The sequence below is a fragment of the Drosophila willistoni genome (assembly GCF_018902025.1).
Source record: "Drosophila willistoni isolate 14030-0811.24 chromosome 2R unlocalized genomic scaffold, UCI_dwil_1.1 Seg167, whole genome shotgun sequence".
Classification (NCBI taxonomy): Eukaryota; Metazoa; Arthropoda; class Insecta; order Diptera; family Drosophilidae; genus Drosophila; species Drosophila willistoni.
The window spans coordinates 6,652,572-6,672,666 of NW_025814050.1; the positions used below are offsets into that span (position 1 = coordinate 6,652,572).

The window sequence follows — 20,095 nt, forward strand, 5'->3', positions numbered from 1 at the left end:
TAATTGTTCACCGGGAACATGAGAAAGAAAAGGGTAAGGTTAAATATAAATTTTCTCTCAGCAATATTTATATAACACTTACGATAATGAAACAGAAACGTTTTAGATTCGAACTGTAGAATGCATTTATGATATTAAGCTTGAGCCAATTTCCAAACTTCCGTTTTTGTGTACTTGATTTCCGATGACTAATGTCAATCACATTTAGAGCTGAAATCGTTTGTCATCAACCTTTGGCACAATAAATTTTGTTGGTATGGTATACTATATAGTTTGTATCATTATCTCAATGATATCTTTTTTCTCTCTCTTTCCTCTCTGTTGCCATAAAATCGTAGTCATGATGATGTTGATGCGATTATACTACTTTAATTACCTGCATTTAGTCAGACATCAAATTGATTTCAAGTTAATTTATTCAACGTCATTTCCATTGTCTCGAGATATCGATGTCGATCGAAAGGTTTTATTTATTTTTATTTTTTTTTTTGCTGTTGAATGCAAATCAATTTTCCATTCATTCATTTGGCTTTTATACGATGTTTTGTGCTGCTGTTTAAGCAAATTTCTGTGTAGATTTTTATCACTCTAAACAAATCAAATTGTGTTAATTTATGAGAAAATTTATATTCCAGGTGAACTTGTTTCTCAATCGATATTTTGTCTTCATTAAATTGTGTGTTTAAATGTTTTTATGTAGATTATTTGTTATTGTATTTCAAATGTTAGACAACAAATTATTGTCGTTTCGATGAGTTCTAGCTGAAATTTGAAAAGCAATTAGAACTAGATTTTTGTTGTTTTTTTGATTTTTGCTCTCTGTCTCTAAATGTATGTTTTATTACAACTATTTACAAATTGTATTTACAACTAATTAGTTAAGGGCCTAAAGCCTACATACTTCTCCTATTAACTCTCTACTCCTCTTTAACGGTTAGTTTAATACTTAATTGGACTGCAGCGAAAAGGTTTGTGTTTGTGTGTGGGTTTTTCTTTTTCTATCACGCGAAATGGAAAGCTTTTTCAAAAACTTCTCTATCAATTATAGTTTCCTTAGAGTCTACAGACAAGTGTTGACTTCGCGATGCTCCAGGCATTTCTCACATGTCACCTCACAGCACCATTTGAAGACACAATTGCAATTGGTCCATTCGGCTACCACTCGATGCTTATAGCCACGTCCACAGCACAGCTGTTCGCAACTGGTATCGGTGCACTCTCGATCTTGTGTGCCCAAGGCACCTGTTTTGGCGTTGGGCGAACAGAAATCAGGTGAATCGTCGGCATAGACCAATTGGTATTTATTTGCCGGTTTTGTGTGCGGGATTTCTGGCATAAAACTGTTGCCATCGTTGCGTAGCGTCACCTTCCGAGCATTATCGTAACGCTCCAAGAGTCGGGCAGAGACCTCTCGGAAGGGAGGTATCTTTAGCCAACATGTTTTCACCGTACACGATCCGGATAGACCATGGCATTTGCACTCCAACCGCATGGCATCGCGTATTGCCTAACCAAAGAGAACTAAATATGTTAGGAGGAAACTTTAGAAGAAACTTCTGATTCTCTGACTCACCAATCTTCCAGCATTGTTGTTGTGCAGCTTCACCAGTGTCCCCAGATCACTTCTGCGTTGTCGCTGCTTGGCGTCCAGAAAGGCTCTCGAATGACGTAGACCAAAGTTAACGTTATCACTGCATCCACCCCATTCCCATTCACCTTGAGGAAATTTGATGTTATCCCAAAATTTGCGACGTTTGCCACCACGTCTTCCATTTCTTCCGGGTTTCATAGTTGCATTTGATTCAAATGTCACATTGCCAACCAATTGTTGCTGCTGTTGTTGTTGCAGCTGTTGTAGGTGTTGCTGTTGCTGCTGCTGCTGTTGCTGCTGCAAGGGCAAATGTTGGTGCTGTTGACGCAGCAAAGCAGCCTGTTGCTGCCGTTCCAGAGCTGCCTCAGCAGTTGCCGCATTCACCATCTGGGGTTGACCTCCATTGCGTCGCATATGAGATTTGTCACACGAACATTCCACCAATTGACCCGTCGTACAGGCCTTTGTAACTGCATAGGTAACCCCAGCTGCCGTGATGGCATTGACAAACCCCGTTTCACGCGAATCTTGAGAATATATTAAAGAATTTGTTTACAAATAAATTAAAGTTGTTTGTTGTAAAATTATTAATAGATATTGTTTTTAATTAAGTTGTTAAAATAGATGGTTAGAATGTGTAGAAAGATTTTGGCAAAACAAATGTTTAACTTAAGAAATGTCCCTTTTAAATTAATAAAATTCGATAATAAAATAATATCTACAGGATTTTAAAGGTATTGCACAACTAAGAAAAACAGTGTAATAATAATTTTGACGATGTCTTTAAACATTTTTTGACAAGCCAAAATTTTGGAAGGGGAATGTTTGTAAAATATAGCCATAACTTTTAAAATTCATGTCCCCATTCTTATTATTTTTCTCAGATTAGATAGAGTATATTGGATATTAACCCTTCAACGTATCAACCAAAAACTGACGACAAGATAGTGCAAATATTTATATTTTTGTTCATGTCTCGCCTTTGATGCCCTTTTTACAGTACTAAATGATTTTGGCGACTTTTTTGATTTAAGTGAAATACGAGATCAATTGTTTCCCCTTTGAATTATGTATTTAAAAAATAAGCTAAATTTTCAAAAAATAATGTAGTATATAATGGTTCAAATTAAAATTTCTATGAACCCATGAAGTAAAATAGTGCTTTAAAAAGGCAAAAGGAATTGTTGTCGACTCTATATAATCTATGTTTATATATTGGTCAATCTAACCATGTCATCTGTTGACTTACACTAATTAATTTTAATTATTTTATTTAGTCAAAAGTTTCAAACGCAATGTAGAAGACGTTTCCCTCATTCTTAATCAGAGTAAAATGGACGAGTCAATATAGCCATGTGTAGATAGAAAGCTACTGAAATAATACTCGGTATTAATGCCTTGTATTATCTAATTAAGGTCAAGTTTGATCATTCGCTGAAGCGGTACTATAATAAACATGTAGCTGCCATAGAAACCAGCGATCGGAAAGTCTAATATCTCAGTAGAAATATAGCAAAGTCAAATTAGGCTTGGTGAGAAATTTCTTATAATCGTATAATGTACAAAAATATTTGGAAGGCGACTCACACTAAAAGGGTATATAAACTTCGGCATTGCCCAAGATTGCCTCTTTCTGGTTTTTTAGTTTACATAGAGACTTAGCATAGGTCTTGGGTCTTCTAAAACTAACCATAAGAGAAACTATATACAGCAACTCTTCAGAGACCAAAACAGCTTCTATGATTTAGGAAAATTTTGAAATTCAACTAAGCGAATTCGAATAAATTGTAATTTAATTTTTACACAACTTTAAGGACCAATTCTAAAAAAAATTTTAACCAATTTTATTTTTAACAATTTGTAGAGTGGAATACCGCCTTAGGTGCAGTATTAGTACTCTTAGTTTTCCTAGTAGGTCCTTTGTTTTAAAAGATATCTAATGTAATAAAGAAAATAAAGTAAAATAAATAAATAACAATTTTTATTGCTCTGTCAAAACCTTATGAATAAAAGTTTATTATGTCATTTTGAATCAGTTTCATAACAAAAAGTAAAACCTAACAAATATATTAACATGGGTAACTATTTCGAATTGATTGAATCGTTTAACGTAGTTAAAGTAATTTCAGATTATCGATTATTACCGCTAATACAGTTTGCATAAAAAGCAGCTCATCAGCAGCCCCTATTAACAATCGATTAACCCATTCACCCATTCAAGCCAAGTTCAGGCGATTAGCGCCTGATTGATTTCAATTTGTCAGCAAAGGCGACAAAATGATTTATTATCATGTTCGATTGGCAATCAACAATCTGGTCGAGCTGCTGTTGCTGTTGCTCTATGCAAATCAAACAGAGTCACGTTTTTACATTCTCTCTGTATGTGAGTGTGTTTGAGTGTGTGTATATGTATGTGCGTGTGTGTTTTATAATGAAAACGAAATCAGAATTGCACTTGTAATCGCTGAGTAAGTTCTTCAATTTACATATTGGTAGAGATGGACTGACAGAACCCCAAAACCCAGAAATCCAAGTGGAGTGGTTCTGGTTTGACATTTTGACAGGGTGCGGTTTTTAATTCCTCTTTTGGAACGAAATCTCTAGAGTCAAGCTCTTCTTTTCTGTTTTTTTCTTAAAGGAATTTATTGCACCATAATTTGGTATGTGTTTTGTTTGCGCATTGTTGTCATTAAGTGCAGGCAAAAGGAAACTCTTCTTCTGGATTCCCCCTCTCGTGGCATTTTCGGGCAATAATTTATTAAAATTGACAGCTTTGTAGGCTCATTTCAGGCGCTATTCATCAGGCTCTACACTGGCTTTGGCACTGGCCAGGCGCAACATTTTTATTATGCAACTTGATGGATGATGCGGTCGCCTGCCAACTGACAAGCTGAAACTGCAAAGAGCCGTCGACGACGACGTCGACAACGACGAAGATCACGACGACAACCAAGACTACGTTCCATTGCGTTCCATTTCGTCCCCCACTTGTCCACGATGAGTTGTAATTAGGCAGACAGATGCCTCTTCACCTGGTCATGGTCGTGACTCCTCTGACTCAATCTGACTCTTCACTATACGAAAAGTGTTGACAGTGTCGTTTATTTAGCTTTTTGAACTTAGTATCTAGTGAATGTGAAGTTAGTTGCCAGTGTGTCCAGTGTGTCCAGTGTGTCCAGTGTGTCTTTTATGATCGTTCATATATGTACATATGTATGTATACTTGACTACTTACCGCGCATTAAAATTTTCCTCATGCTTTTACGCAAAACAGTGCAGTTCCAACGGCGATTACGAAATTGAAATTCACATTCGCGGAAACCCAGATTAATGCCATTGATGATCTCTTTGAGCAAAGCCGAATCGTGTCGACAGATTTCGGCCAATTTGCCACGTAGACGACGAGTCTTTTTGCACATTAGATTTGGATCGAGTAGGATGTTTGTACCCTCGGCCCTAGAAAAGGATAGAGAAAGAGAAGATATAGAAATTGGAAAATAAAGTGCATATTTTCAATAATCCCTTAAACACAATAGTCAATTAGATTAGAATTTTTGAAGCACTATTGAAATCTATATTAAATCGATAAGCATTTGCTGGCTCATTGATGAAATTGTAATCGATATACAACTTGGTAATTACTTTAAATCGATAATGATCTTTGCAATTTATCGTCAAGGATCTGAATAACAAAATACAAAAGTTTTAAAGGATACGATTTACACGAGTTTATTTCACAGGAATCTCGATATCAATCGATTATGATTTCGATTTTAATCGATAACAGTTTCCCACCAAATAGGATACCTCTTTTTGTTTAAATCAGATAAAGAAAGAAGATTTCCTTTACCTATAAATATGATGGTCAATAGTCTAGACGAATTAACCATACATAATACATATAGCTAATTTTGTATTCGATTATCAAAGATTATTTAATACATAATTCGTTCGAAAATAGAAATGCAAAAATTTAGTCATTTATGCAAAGATTAAGATTATAATCTATGATGGCGCCAGCAGAGGCAGACACAAACCCAGCCACAACATTATTAGCCTCAACTCGATGTATAGAATATCATTTCTCGCACACACAAGTTCATTAAAAATAGTTTTTTATTTATTTATTTATTTATTTAGATTTTTCGACTGGCTAAGAGTGGAAGCCTGGAAGAAAAGTGTTCGTATGTAGAGTCCGTTGTTTGATTGAAGATTCTGCCAAAGCCTCGTTTATTTGCTTAGACAATTTGTAAGACAAACACAGGAGGCATTTAGAATTGCAAAAAGTATGAACTACATTTCTTTTTTGCCAACTTTTTTTTTGTTCTTTTGATTCATTTTTGCCGTCATATGCGGCGTATACGCAATGAATATCTTGAGTGAGTGAGTGAATGAGTTGTGTTTATTATTGAAAAATTATTATATTTTTGTTACCTCGTGTCAGTAGAGAATTCAAATGGCATAAATCTAAATGGTTTCTTCTTATGGTTCACTTTTTGGCTCAAAAACATTGAGTCCTACCTATTTCCTTTGAAGTCGACTAAGTTTTGTTTCTAAGCATGTATAAAACGAATATCAAGAATGTTATGATGTAAATTCTAATAATCTGAGATTAATCTAGATTCAATTCAATTAAATTTAATCTCACAACCCACCAGAAACCACGAAGAGGTTGTTTTAAAAAGGACACAAAAAATAAAAATGTGTTTGAGTAAGGTCCAAAAAAGTATAAACTTAGGAACTACGTCCGATTAAACGTCTCTGTATTGATAAATTCACATTTAAACTTAGGACCTTAAGTGTTCGTTTCTTTTGAGATTGACGATTATTACAAAGTTTTAAGATCTTGACTCATACACAACTCCCCAAGTGATGAAAAATTAAACATGTTTATTGATAATACTGCCAGTTTATACTCCTTTATAAGCTGCTTTTAAATATTGAAAATATTTCTTTGGACTTCCGACTTGATGATAGGTATTCCGTAGTCGATATATTGACCTAGCAATTATTGTTTGTGTTTTTGTTTTGTTTTTTTGCTTAAACAACACTCCCACTTTTGTTTTGTGCAATTTTCTCGATCAACTGCAGCGTTAAAATTTTTTTGTTTTTGTTTTTTCGTAATTTAGGTGGAAAATTAATAATTACCGCAATACAAACACACACACACACACTCATATACTCATGCCCAGAGGAGAGGGAAAATGTGGGTGCAGCAGCTACTGAGTGTACGATATACATATATTGAAAATCGTTTTGCTGCTATGCGCCTTTTCGGCCTGAGATTTATGTTTTTCCATTTCAGATTTATGACTTTTTAATAGCTCAATTGTTTTTCTCTCTCACTCTCTTAAGATCTTTATCGCTCTCACTCGGTCACTCTCTTGGTTTTTCACATTCGCGTGAAATTTACTTTTTTTTACACTCATTCGTGAACTTTGCGCCGACTTAAGTTTAGTAAGTTTATGTTTAGGAAATTTTAATAGGGCCTGCTGGTGATGCCTCTGGACTGGACTGAACTGAACTGAACTGAACGGGTGGCTAGACAAAGTGATTGATGTGCGGTCGATGGAAACAGTTTGTCCAGCTTTAGCAACCCCCACCACCCACTCACACACGCAGTCCCTATTTAGTTTAGTTCAAGGCATTTTCATGTGTTGATTTTCTTTTGTTATTTTTAGCTGAAGCAACTGACTCACTTGCAAAATCCGACAGAAAATACCGCAAAAAATCAGTGAAAAATAAAAGTAAACAAAAAAAACTGTTGTTATTCATCGTCTGATGACAAAGAGGTCGCAATGAGGTTTGCTGATAAGAAGACCTATTTGGACAATGGCCAAACCCCTTAAAACCATTTGCAGACAGTTGAACATGTCATTGTTTGCCAATAAATGTTACTTGTGATTTCACGGGTAAAATGAATTTTTCCCTTTTTTTAATGTGACTATTACTTTTAACTGATTACGCAATTTTGACGCTTCTAGTTCAGAGTAGCTTTAGATTTGTTCCTATTAAAAATGGTACAAGACTAGTTCAGAATTTGTCTGTCTGGATCAATGCAAACTTTGCCTAGACCATTGAAGCTAGGCTAAGATTAAATTTCTTTAGACATTATGTATACCTTGGATTAAACCTTACAACCATATTATATTGTGTGCGAAGAAACGATTAGTTAAAAGACTTAGATTAATAACTTTGCTATTTTTACTATCTTTAAAACACTAAAAAATTATATACCAAATGATGTACTTCACATGGGAACGATCGGTAGAAAATATGAACTTTTATCAATAATTTTGTTTTTTAATAACCTATTAACCTATTGTTTTTCCTAAACGAACATTTTTCTATATGGTAGAATATACCATGTATAGAATCAAGGGCGAATCTCTTACACTAGTTTTGATAGCTCCTAAGGGCATGTTCAAAAAGGTAGACTTTGGTATTGTAGGCTTGGCTAATCTTTTTTCATTTAGTTACAATTCTCAACTAGTTTTAGCGTTGAAGATTTCGTATGGCCATTGCAATTTTGGAGTTCTTCGGCAAAGTCTGGCGATGATAGAACTTGGTGGTTGGTCTTGAAATAGCTATACAGACAACCTGCGCAGCTTTTGCTATAATCTTCTTGAAGATTGTTCTCGAGTTGGCTTAAATGCAAGATTCGAGTATCATAAATTTATATCAAACACTTTTTTGGACTCATTCAGAATTGTGTCATGTTTTATCAAGATAGGTTGACTAAATCATACAGTTTTCAAAGAAATAGTAAATCAATAGTAAAGCAAACCATAAAATTATATTAATTTGGCTTAAGTTTGTTGATAACTCTTTGGTGAAAATGTAACTTTTTGTATAAAAGAAAAGTTTTTTTTGCAATTTGCAAGGGTATAAAAACTTCGACAGGGTCAAACGTTTTTCAACTCTTCGCCCATGAATGAGTCTTATCTCTATCTATTTAGCTATCTTTCTATTTGCATATCTAGCTTTCCATCCATTTATCTGTATCTCTTTTTCGTTTTCTTTCACAAAATAACATTAAATATCCTGCAATGTCTCTCAAAAACTTTAGATTGTCTCTCTTCCTACATAGTCCAAATATTTCACTGTCGACTAATGAAATTTGCCGACTCTAAGATCTAGGTTACCTAAATTTCAAAAAGTCGAAAGTGCTTTCTGTTGCCTGTTAACTTATTTATTGACTTTATCGAAAGTGGATAAGAGTCAAGAAGAAAAAAAAAAAACACTTTTATAGCCTCAGTAAGTACTGAATTAGCTTGTTTACAATTTGATGTCTAAAATGCTTTTGTTTATTTAAACTAAGCAATAGCTATGGCATTCCTGTTAAATAAAACTATGGCTTTGAAATATCAATTTTCTGATGAAATATCTAATTTGCTGCTATTTTTTATATCTCTCCTTTTTTTTTTTTTTTTTGATTTTTGGTGTCCTCATTTCTTGGACTCTGTGGCACTTCAGTTGATGAATATGTGCCCCCAATTTTGTATTATTTCTTTCTGTTGTTTCGTTACTACTTGACCAGGCTACCACCTGGGTAGATTTTTGTCTGCACACTCGATCTCCTGGCCAAGAGATTATGACAACTTAATAGCCACAAAATCAAAATAAAATAACAAATAGAGCGAACGCACGCAATGCATGCACATAGAGAAAAAGATGACGATGATGATGATGATGAAGACGAACATGAAGATGAAGATGATCTGCTCAAGTACTAACAAAAATATTAACTCCAAACGAAACAAACTGAATCGAAACAATTGAAGTTCACACAGCGAAAAATGATCAACTTCATCTTCATATCGGAATCTGGATCTGTTGCTGTTGCTGTTGCTGCTGATGACGTCGTCGTCTTGGAGGCTGATGATGACTGGAGAGATCTAAAGAACTCAAACACCTTTCAAGCGTAGATACACACATACAAAACAGAGCGAGACGAGGGAGATACATAGATACACATATTCACAGATGAAGAGAAAGACAGAGAGAGAAAGAGAGAGCCAAAGAGGAGCCACCACACAAGTTGCCCCAGGTTTTTGGTTAAGCGGAAAATAGCCAAGAGTCAGAGAGACGAAGTTGTGCCAACGTTCGACACTTTTTGGTTTCGTTGCGTTTTCGTTGTTGTTGTTTTTTTTTCTGAAGTTGAAGGCAGCTGGCGGCAAACTTGAAAAGATTTAAACAACTTCAGTGTGGAGAGTCCCAAGCACACTGGGCACTGGCACTGGCACTCTGTGGCACTGGCACCCAGTCTAAAGTCAGACCAAGTCACAGCCAAAACGTATCTTTATTTTGCTTTCACACACAACTCTCAGTGTGTGTGTGTGTGTGTACCTTGATGTGTGTGAGTGTGTGTGTGTGTGGTGTTTGGGTGTCGTCGTTGTTATAGGCCTCAATGGATTTTCTGTGATTGCTTTTTTTGTTTTTGTTTTTTGGTTTCTGCTTTGATCATTCGGTGTTTGGCATTCGGTGGGAGCCATGAAAACCGAAAATGAAACTGAAACTACTGACAAGTGGTTGAAATTTCCCATAAGCCACCCGGTTAGATATACCAAAACTTGTGTCCGATATAAAAGTGCAACCAAGCATCTCAGATGAAGTTTAACTTCAAGGTTGTTCTTCTAATTAAGTCAAATTATTATCTAAATTGCTATAATGATTAATAATTATAATATTATTGATTTAAGTTGACTATGTTTATATTGGGAATAAGGAAAGAAACTCAGGAAGGATCATAGAAGGACGATTGAGGCTTGGGATCCCGAAGGAGATCACGATCAGAAACCAGAAACTAGAAACCAGACTAGTTCTACATTTATCTATCGCTTATTTTTTTTCAGTCAACCAAGTTTTACATTTAGAATCGCTTTTAAGTTATAGTCTAGTCTTTCTAAATTAGTTATCATCTAATTGATTTACTTTCACCTTACAATTTCACTGAATTTGAATCTAGAGTTTAGTCAAAACTATTAACTTAAGTGACTCAAAAAAGATCCAGATGACCACATTAACAAACGAATGAATTTAAAAGTAATTTTTACTACAAAAGCTAGATAAAAAATCAATTTGTTTTACTTTTGCAGAGTATTTTCATATCTGTTTGATTGATCTTACCACATTTGCCTTACTTATAACCCACTTGCTTCTTCCTTTCTTTCTCTGTCATTTCTCTCATTTCACTCTGTGTGATTCTATGTAAATATATGGGCAATGTCCCTGTCATTTGATTGACTCATTTTCTTGAGTTGGCTGTTGCCTGTTAGCCAGGTTCTCTCTTCTTGCCTGTCACCTTGCTGCATGTATCACCGTTTCCTTGTCCGCTGTTCATTTCATGGTTTTTAGTGTAAACAAATCAACGACTTAAACCACTTGTCAACATATGCGAGTGGCAAAAGTATTTAAACAAAGCATCGACAAGGCGTTGAATGTATGACCAGGCCAGGTCCGATGCCGACTCGACTTTGATTCTTTACCCTTCATTTCGTTTCTCTTCTCTCCAACTCTCTGACTGTGACTGTGACTGCGACACCGACTTTGACTCTGAATTCGACTCTTTGAATGCTAAGACTTGGCCAGTGGCAAGTCAAGTGCTGTTGTGGCTGGTCAGTTTTTCAATTTAACTCGCACAAATATTTGTCCAACAGAAATGCCTCAGCGCAAGTGTTGATCTTTTGGGCATACAGCCCATCGAAAGAGGGAGAGAGAGACCAGGGGCAAAATCATTTAGTTTTTGTCAAGGCGCCAAATCTGATATGGGGCTTCTGTAAAACAAAAAACTTGACCTTGAGAAAGACACAAACATATTCCAGCCAAATACTTCCAATTTGTATGCTGATACATTTTCACTTATTCTAGTTCCCATTTCTAAGACTAAGAAAGTCCTTAATAGACCACATTTTGAAGCATTTTAATTACAGTTAATTAAAGTTTGCCGTTTGTTTTCAATCATGAGTACAATGTTTAATAGTTAAACGATTTAAAATTTATAAAATAAACTGATAATTTTTGAGAAAACTAATTTAAGATTGAGTGTCCCCAAATCGAATGATTCCAGCACTGGCAAATGGCATGAGAAAGATGGGGACATATGGAGGTGGAGTTGGTTTCCGAGCTGGTGGCGTTTGATGTGGGCGGCTGCATTGACAATTGATTAGCTTCTGCTACCGGCAGGCAAAGCCACCAGAAATCTATATATATATATATATAATAAAGGTGTTGACATGAGTTAGAGCCATTTGCCAGATTTGGGTGCGGCTTTTTTTTCTTTTTTTTTTGCTCAAATTCGTGTGTGGGCGTTGACTTTGTGGCACCTTTATTTTGCCATTTTTTTTTTTGTTGCTTTTTTATTGTGTCTTTTGTCACCTGGCAATTAGTAAACGAAGAGCTAGGAAAAAATACTTTACTTCAGCTCTTTGAGCCTGCAAAAAGAATGTTCCCAGGCTAATAATTCTGCAATATTTACTATGAATTTTCTTTTTGTTGTTCTTCTTTGTCCCATGTCATTCGTTTAACAAGACAATGACTTTAAATCCTAGAACAAAGGCCACATCAATCTCGGCGACAACGTTTAACTTAATTATAGCTCAAATAGGCGTAAACCTACCAACCCAAACCCCCCATCCTCCTCGTTTCTCCTCTCTCATTCCATGTTGACATGGTCATGGTAATGGTAAAGGCATCTCTTGAGGCATCTCATTCCGAGATTAAAAAAAATAATAATAATATAAATAGTATTTCATAATTGATAGCTAGATATTTCTGCAAAAAGGGAATTCACATTTTACAAATAATTTTGAAAACATATTTTAAAAAAATTAAAATTAAAAAATAGCTTTAAAAAATTTCGTTTCCTTTATCTCTTTGCCCTTTGTAACATTTTTGTAATCAACTTTTTTATTAGACCAAAACACTTTCCGGAAAAATTCGTAAAAAATAAAACCTCAGCTCTTGATGAGTATTGAGTTTTCAAAACTTTTACCTTAGAACTATCTTTCTTTTGTTGGGTATTGAGTTTCTGTAACACTTTTGTAATCAACTATTCTATTAGACCAGCTTTCAAGAAAAATTCTTTAAAAATAAAGCTTTTTGAGTAGAGTTTTCAAAACATTTACATTAGAACTATTTAACTTTTTTTGGGTATTGAATGTTGGTCACTTTAGAAAGTTCTTTTCGAATATAGAAAAGCCCGGGTTGCTATGTTTCTAAAAGTAATATTTAAATAAAGGGATTGAGTACATTAACTCACTTATTTCCAAATTTCTCTAGTTTTTCTAAACATTTTTCGCTGGGCTTTTGAAAATCATGTCCTCCAACTTGACCCAACTTTTGTTTATGCCTTTTTATTGTTGTCATCTTTTTGTCGTCATGCGATTTAATTATACTTTAGGCAAAGGTAATTATGATTTCAAAGATAATGATGCTCTGATGGTCTGGGGAAAATCTTAAGTCGTCAAAAAGTGACAGACAGCGGCAATAAATTAAGAAAATTTACAAATTGCAATGAGCTTTAAAAAAACGAAGAACGAAAAACAAGAAACTTGAACATGAAACACTATTTCAATGGGATGAACTTTCCCTAAATTTGTGTACCCTTGCAAATGGGCAGCAGCCTTCTTCCTGCTTGCTTGTCTACTAGATTTCATCATAATCAACTCATTTGCATTAAATTTTGGCAGTTGGCCGAGTTTGTTGTCTGCTTGTTAACCGTGTGGCTAGGCCCCATATGATGAGGATGAGGATGACGATGACGACGACGACGACGACGATGATGATGATGATGTTAGATTGGATTGGGTTGAAGGAGGGAGAGGAGGTTTTTCGCCTCCCACCTACACATCTCATCATAATCGCAAAGTGTGCCAAAAATCTATCTCTCTATGAGATGAGTCGCTGTTGTGGCTGCTCCACTGACATAGTGTGGTCTATTTTCCATTCCCGTTCCCCTAGTTCTCGTTGTTGTTGTAACCACCTAGAGAGACCAAACAGCTTGAGACTAAGTGGTCAATCTTTGCCTCTATGGCCTGCTCCCTCTGTCTGCCACTTAACCCATTAAAACCCCACCCCATGCTGGGCTCACCCAAAAACAGAAAAAAAAAGAAATCAAAAATGAAAAGCGCACAGAAAATGAATGAAAATGGAAATGATTTTCAATGAATGAATGAATTGAAAATTGCAACAGGAAAAGCATTAAAAGAAAAATCACATTGTAAATGTCATATGTGATTTTCTTTCCCCCTCAACAAACGGAAATGAGATCATGAGATGAAAGATCATCATAAATTATGAGCATTTCTATGCAAGTTTTTGCGCAATCTATGCAGTTTTTTTTTTCATTCTCGATTTTTTCAAATCATTTTTCAAATGCTATTTTTAATTAAATTCCAGACTCTGTAATTGGTTTTGCTTTGACCAATGGAATTTCCATTCATCCTATATACATATAGATCTCAATCTCTCAATCAATGAGTGTTGCATTTAATTGAGCATTTTAATGATGACTAGACCGAGAAATAGGGAAACACATAAAGAGAGAGAGAGAGAGTGAGAGAGAGAGTGAGTGAGAGCAAATGCAGCCATTGTGCAAATTACATTTGCAATTGGTGCTAAAATGTGCAACTATAATATATGTATCGATCTGACTATTGAGTGATATATATACTTGTGAGCAGAAAATTATTCTAGCAGCTAAATACTTACAATTGGATTCATCATTTTATTTCAAACGAAAAGTCTAATGGGAACAGTTTAATTGTCCATTGGGAATCCCCAAAAGTCTAATGGGAACAGTTTCATTGTCTATTGGGAATCCCCATTTACATAGAAGTTAGTTAAAATAACGAGTCATTTTGCAATTATTATTCAAATCTTTGTTAGCTTTAATATAAGTGACAGACATTTTCATTTAATATTTACAAAGTATATTATGTTTTTAAACGGAGAAAAGTGTGCTTTCTTATTTAACACATTTGAAAGAGGTCGCCTATATAAATTAGTGTTGTAAAATTCAAAAAAATTATGGAACTCTAGATAGATCTCTCTTTGAATATCTTATAGCTATAGTTTTGTTAGCTTTTGGTAAAGGTTTTAAAATGAGTACGTTGTTTGACGAGGTAATATTTCCTTTATTGAAGTCAAAATTGATCAAAATTAGATCAGCTGTTTCCAGATAAGTCTACAAATATCTATAAATCTGAACTCTAGATGGGTATTTAAGGATGCCTTTAAAATTTCAACTAAATATATTCATGAATCTGATTTGTGGTTGGATATTTAGATATGTCCTTACAATTTTGGCTATAAATTTTAAATATATATTTTAAAACATACCTTCAAAATCACTAAGTTTGTCACATATTTGTTATTTTTCAGAAGCCAAATATAAAAAATATATATCCCTAATAATTCTTGAAGTAATAATTGATATTATTTTTCAAATAGTTCTTCAGAGTACCATTATTTATTCTTATATTTTCTGCTATTGAAAATTTGTCTGAATATGATCCAAATGTTATAGTATTATATGATACGTATAACAGCTAAACTTATCAATTTTTTTTCAATTCAATTTATTGCACCTGTTTGCTATGCTTCTAATATATAATTATATAATTACTTCAGAGTTCAGGGCAAATCAATATATTTGATTTGTATTGCTTTTTTTTGTTGGATACTTATAAAGACAAAATCAAGTTTTTGTTTTTGACTTATTATCCAATTAAGATGTTATTTAAATAGTCTATAATTTATTTATGCCAATCAGTGATCAGTTAAATGATTTAAGTCTTGGCCTAAATGTAAGAATTTAGTATCCTTAACAAAGCAATTTCTAACCAATTTAAATTAGGTTGTCCCATGATCAAAATAGTTTTAACACCTTTTTGTTCTAGATTAAATGCTTTTAGATAAAACCTTATCGATCTGTCAGAGGGTATGTCTCTCATCGAGATACGCATTTGCTGTCATCACTAATCTGTGTGTCTGCCCTTGAGACTCTTGGGGCAGATGAAGCGTGAAAATGGCACAAAATGTTGCAAAGTCGCATCAATTTTTGTTTTTTGTGTGTGTGTGTGTGTTTTTTTTTTGACATCATCAAAAGCAATTTGAACTTGAGCTTTTAAATGATTTAATTAATTTATTGTGAAAAGTTTCAATTGAATTTAGATGCACTTCCTACGCAGTCCCCTCCATGCTGCTGCTGCCCCTTTTCCACATGTTGCAGGTGGCCTCTTTCTTGCTGTGGCTGCTGCTGCCTCGCCCAGTTGCACACAACTCAAATTAAATTAATGAAAAGCAAAAGCCAAAAAGGAAAATTACCGTCATGCAGTCTACGCCACGCGACGCCCACAATCACACCCACCCCCAGCCCTTGCCCCCTCCCCACCCACACTCCACACTGACCATCCCCCCATCTTAAATTTGACAAATGTTTTGAAAAATTTTCATTTTCTTTGCCGTTGACAGCGATCATTTTTTTTTTTTTTGGTTTTGTTTTGTGTTGTTTTTTCTTGTACCTTCATTGATGCCACTTTGCTGGCAAATAATTTGGCAAACTGCATAACTTATGTATGGCCAATGCAGCCCTCCTGACCCCTTCACAGCCCCCGTCCGTTAGCTCGTCCTCCTCTCACCCGCCCCTATGATTTCTATTTGATGTTTGTCCTCCTCGGTTGTGTTGCTGTTTATTTATTTTTATTCGTCGCTTTTGCCTGTAATTTCGCGCATAAATTCAAAGTGTCATCCTGCATCTTCTTCAGTTTTTGCAGTTTTCAGTTTTCAGCTTGCAGTTTTCAGTCTTCGCTTTTTATTTATTTTGGCTACCGTTTTGGCCATTTATTTTTGGGGTCGGCCAGCAGCAGCAGCATCAGCAATAGCGACAAATGTTCCACCCAAAAAAACAAAAAAAAAAAACAAAAAGCGTTTGTGCCATGTAATTAAATCTAAATTAAACGTCACATTTTGAAGGTCTCTCCTCTATGTCGTTCGCCGCTCGATTGGCTCTGTTTGATTTGCATTTAGAAATTTTTCGCAACCGATTTTTGACTCATCTCTAGTCTTGTATAATGTACATATGTATGTACATACATCTTTCTTCTTTTTTTCTCTATTTTTCTTTTTTTGGTGTGTATATTTTTTTGTAAAAAGAAAAAACCGGAAACCGTTTCGCCAATCTCTCGTAAATTGATGCGATTTGACATAAACACAGATGACGATGCCAACCAATTCTACCTGGTCTGCCATATTCTTGGCATTCGAAATTGAAATGTCTGATGTAAAATCTAGTAAAGTCTTCTATGGACAAATTTTTCAAGGTTAATTTTCTAATTTTTTTCTTTAAATGGCATCTTGAAGATTGGTACGAAACGATTTGATTAACTCAACAAATTAAATTGAATTGGAATTGAAAATTTCTAGAATAGGGTACAAAATTTAAAGGGTATGTAATTTATTTTGTTGGCAAACCCATCAAATGAAGATAACTAAAGATATTTGTTGTTATGAGCTTCTTTTTTGAACGATATAAGAGTCCTCAAAATAAACTGCTTTGCCTTACACTCATTGACAGTCAGTTAGAGCCACTTTACTCACAATTTAAAATCCTTTTATTGACCAGAACTGAGACAGTTTTGTTATTATTTTCATTTTCTGGTCCAAAAGCCCTTAAAATATGAATGCAATTTTTCGACCTCTCAAAACTTTATACTTATATACTCCAAGATCCAGAGGTACGGGCTGAAAACTCATGGCCATATACTGACTTGACACCAGCTAGCATATTCTTGACCTGCCTTTAAAACCAGAGATGGACTACTGATTCGTCCCCGAAGACCCAAGATCTCAACCTACATGCCATGTAGAATATTAGCCCATTATCCATAGATAGATTGCAAATAACAAATATCTATGGATATAAAGAGCTCGAATACTGTTTAAACATTTATTTTCCACAACGATTTGTGTCCCAAACGAAGAACTTTTCTTAACAAAATGAATGCAGTAGAATCCGGTTACAACGACGCTCAAGGGACCGACGACTAACTAGAGACCATTTTTATATAAATTTGTATTGGGACCAACCAATCACTTATCGAACTTTAGTCGCTATAACCGGACGGACGTTATAAACGGAGTCACTATATATATGAGTTGGACTCTACTGTATATGGATTCTTCACTTTTCTCCCATGTGAATTCTTTTAATATTTGATCAATTAATAAATAAATTTGGCTAATTTCTTCTTAATAGTAATTGTAATTATAATATAATAGTCTATTTAAATGGATCCATAGTTGACAATCAGGTAGTAAGATATATCTTTTTGGCTAGATCAATCTGTTAATATCTTTTTTATCATGACTATATATACCACTTAATTAGGTAGTTAGATATATCATTAGCTAGATCGATCTGTTAATATCGTCTTATCATGACTATATATACCACTAGATAGGAAGATATTTAGATAGATAATATATAAACGGAGCAAATAACTATATCCATTATGTAAAATAGTCAGATATAGCTCAATTTTCCCTTGCTTAATCAGTTTTAAATGTTTTCAATTCATTTTTTCCATCATGACTATTATTTAGTAGAAAATAAAGTACTTCATATGGCAATCTCAGTAACTACTTATCTAAAAAAAAAATTTGCTTATTTTCAATCAAAAATGTCAAATTAATAGTTTTTAGTAAATTTTTTATATAAGTTTATTAAGAATCACAAATTCTAGACTTTTAGAGCTCTGCTTTGATCAGACATAGATAGATTGTTTGATTCTTAACGATCAGCTGTCGTTTGTTGTTGTTTTTGTTGTGGTTATTGTTCTCACTCACCAGCCGAATCCAGTCATTGGCATTGCAAATATTAAAATTGCAATTACCATGAATAACCGCATATCGCTCCAAGCCGCGCCAAATGCAGCGGCAATATACAAATTTTTGTGACCCGGCACAAGTTTGATTTCTTTCACTTTGGAATTGTTAAGTGGTTGGTTGTTTGGTTGTTAACCCGTTGGGGGACAAGGGAGCAACAGTGAAGGGGAGAGAGAGAGAGAGGTGAGATCGGAGATGCAAATTAATCAAGCGTGATGAGTTGGTTGGTGTTTTTTTTTTTTTGTTTTGTTTTGTTTTGTTGTCCCTGATTTATTTTGAGTTGCGTTTTTGTTTAGCTGGGAAAGTTAATACAGTTAAATGGTCGCAACTGAATGACTTGGTACTGAATGACGAGGTCAAATGTTGACAATGTGAACCACATTGCGATCACTTTTGCACATACGCACACGGAGAAAGCTGACGACGTACTGAGCCCAAAGTGTAGTGTCCCAGAAGGAGCCAACCAGTCAGTCCAAAAGGAGTCACTCACACACACACACACACACGGAGGGACTTAAAACTACTAAAAGGAAAAAAAAATACACAAGAGGGAACCCGAAAAAGTTGAACAGCGAATCAAAAAGGCCCGCAAGAAAAAGACGAAGCGTAAAAAATGAAATTAAACGCGCGCCTTTAATCAAAAACAACAACAACAACAACAAAAGCACCGGGAAGAAGAAGAACTTGCTGCTCCCAGTCGTTCAAAGTTGCGTTAAAGTTGTGTCTTCTTTTTTTTTTATTTTGTTTTGGATTTTATGCACTTTGCTTGATTTTTGTAGCCCTTTTTTTGTTCATTTTTTGCATCTTGTGTTAATTTAAAGGCCCCAACATCCTTCTGAGGATGGTGGTAAAAGTATCGCGGTAATGTTTTTCCCAGGTTTTTCAATTTTTTGTTTTGTGGATTTTGGAGATCTTGTGGGAACACACACTCACAAACACACACACACTAAAAACACACACAATTTTTTGTTTGTTGTTGCTGTTGCTGTTGGTGTACAGAAGCAACAACAGGCACACTCTTGACTCGACTTGACCGTTGCCCGCAACAGTTTGCAATGCTCTGATCGATCGTTCGTACGGGGGAATACGTTGATTTTTTTCGTTTCCTCCCAAAAGTCGCGAAAATAAAATTCGTTTGTATCTACGAGTTAGTTCTACGTTCTCGTGCTCCGCACTCTGATCAGCGTCTGTGTTGAGTTTTGCGTCCGTTGCCGGACCCGGCTGAAAGATCGCTCACTCTATGTATGAATGGACGTCGTCGTCGTCGTCGTTGGCGTCGTTTTAGTTGCTGTAGTCTCTTGTGCTGCTGCTGCCTCTGCCGCTCTGTTTAGAAGCGTGAAAATTTATTTCACTCATGCGCGCGCTGCTTCGTCGTCGTCGTCGTCGTCGCTGTCGTCGACGCGTCGTTGACTGCGCTGCTCGTTCTTTTTTTTTCTGTTTGTGTTTTTGTTGATTTTTGAGATATTTTCTAATGTATCTGGTTAGATATGTGTTTCAATGTGCATGGCTATAGCAAAACAGTGGCAGCCAAATGTAAGTGCACACTACATTTTTTAAGGGGAAAGATAGTTGATTTAGGTGTGACTAAGGTGAATAATTTTGTCAGTCACTGTTAAC

General features: G+C 35.1%; 1 protein-coding gene across 1 annotated transcript; it reads right to left on the reverse strand.

Moving 5' to 3' along the window:
* Positions 1 to 795: 795 nt before the first annotated feature.
* Positions 796 to 19,660, reverse strand: LOC6644099 (protein Wnt-6). Its single transcript, XM_002066876.4, has 4 exons — positions 18,440 to 19,660; positions 4,827 to 5,047; positions 1,574 to 2,118; positions 796 to 1,507 (listed from the first exon to the last, which is right to left on the reverse strand). Exons 1-4 carry the CDS (start codon positions 18,499 to 18,501, stop codon positions 1,061 to 1,063), a joined length of 1,275 nt encoding a protein of 424 aa, XP_002066912.3. The 5' UTR covers positions 18,502 to 19,660; the 3' UTR covers positions 796 to 1,060.
* Positions 19,661 to 20,095: the final 435 nt, after the last annotated feature.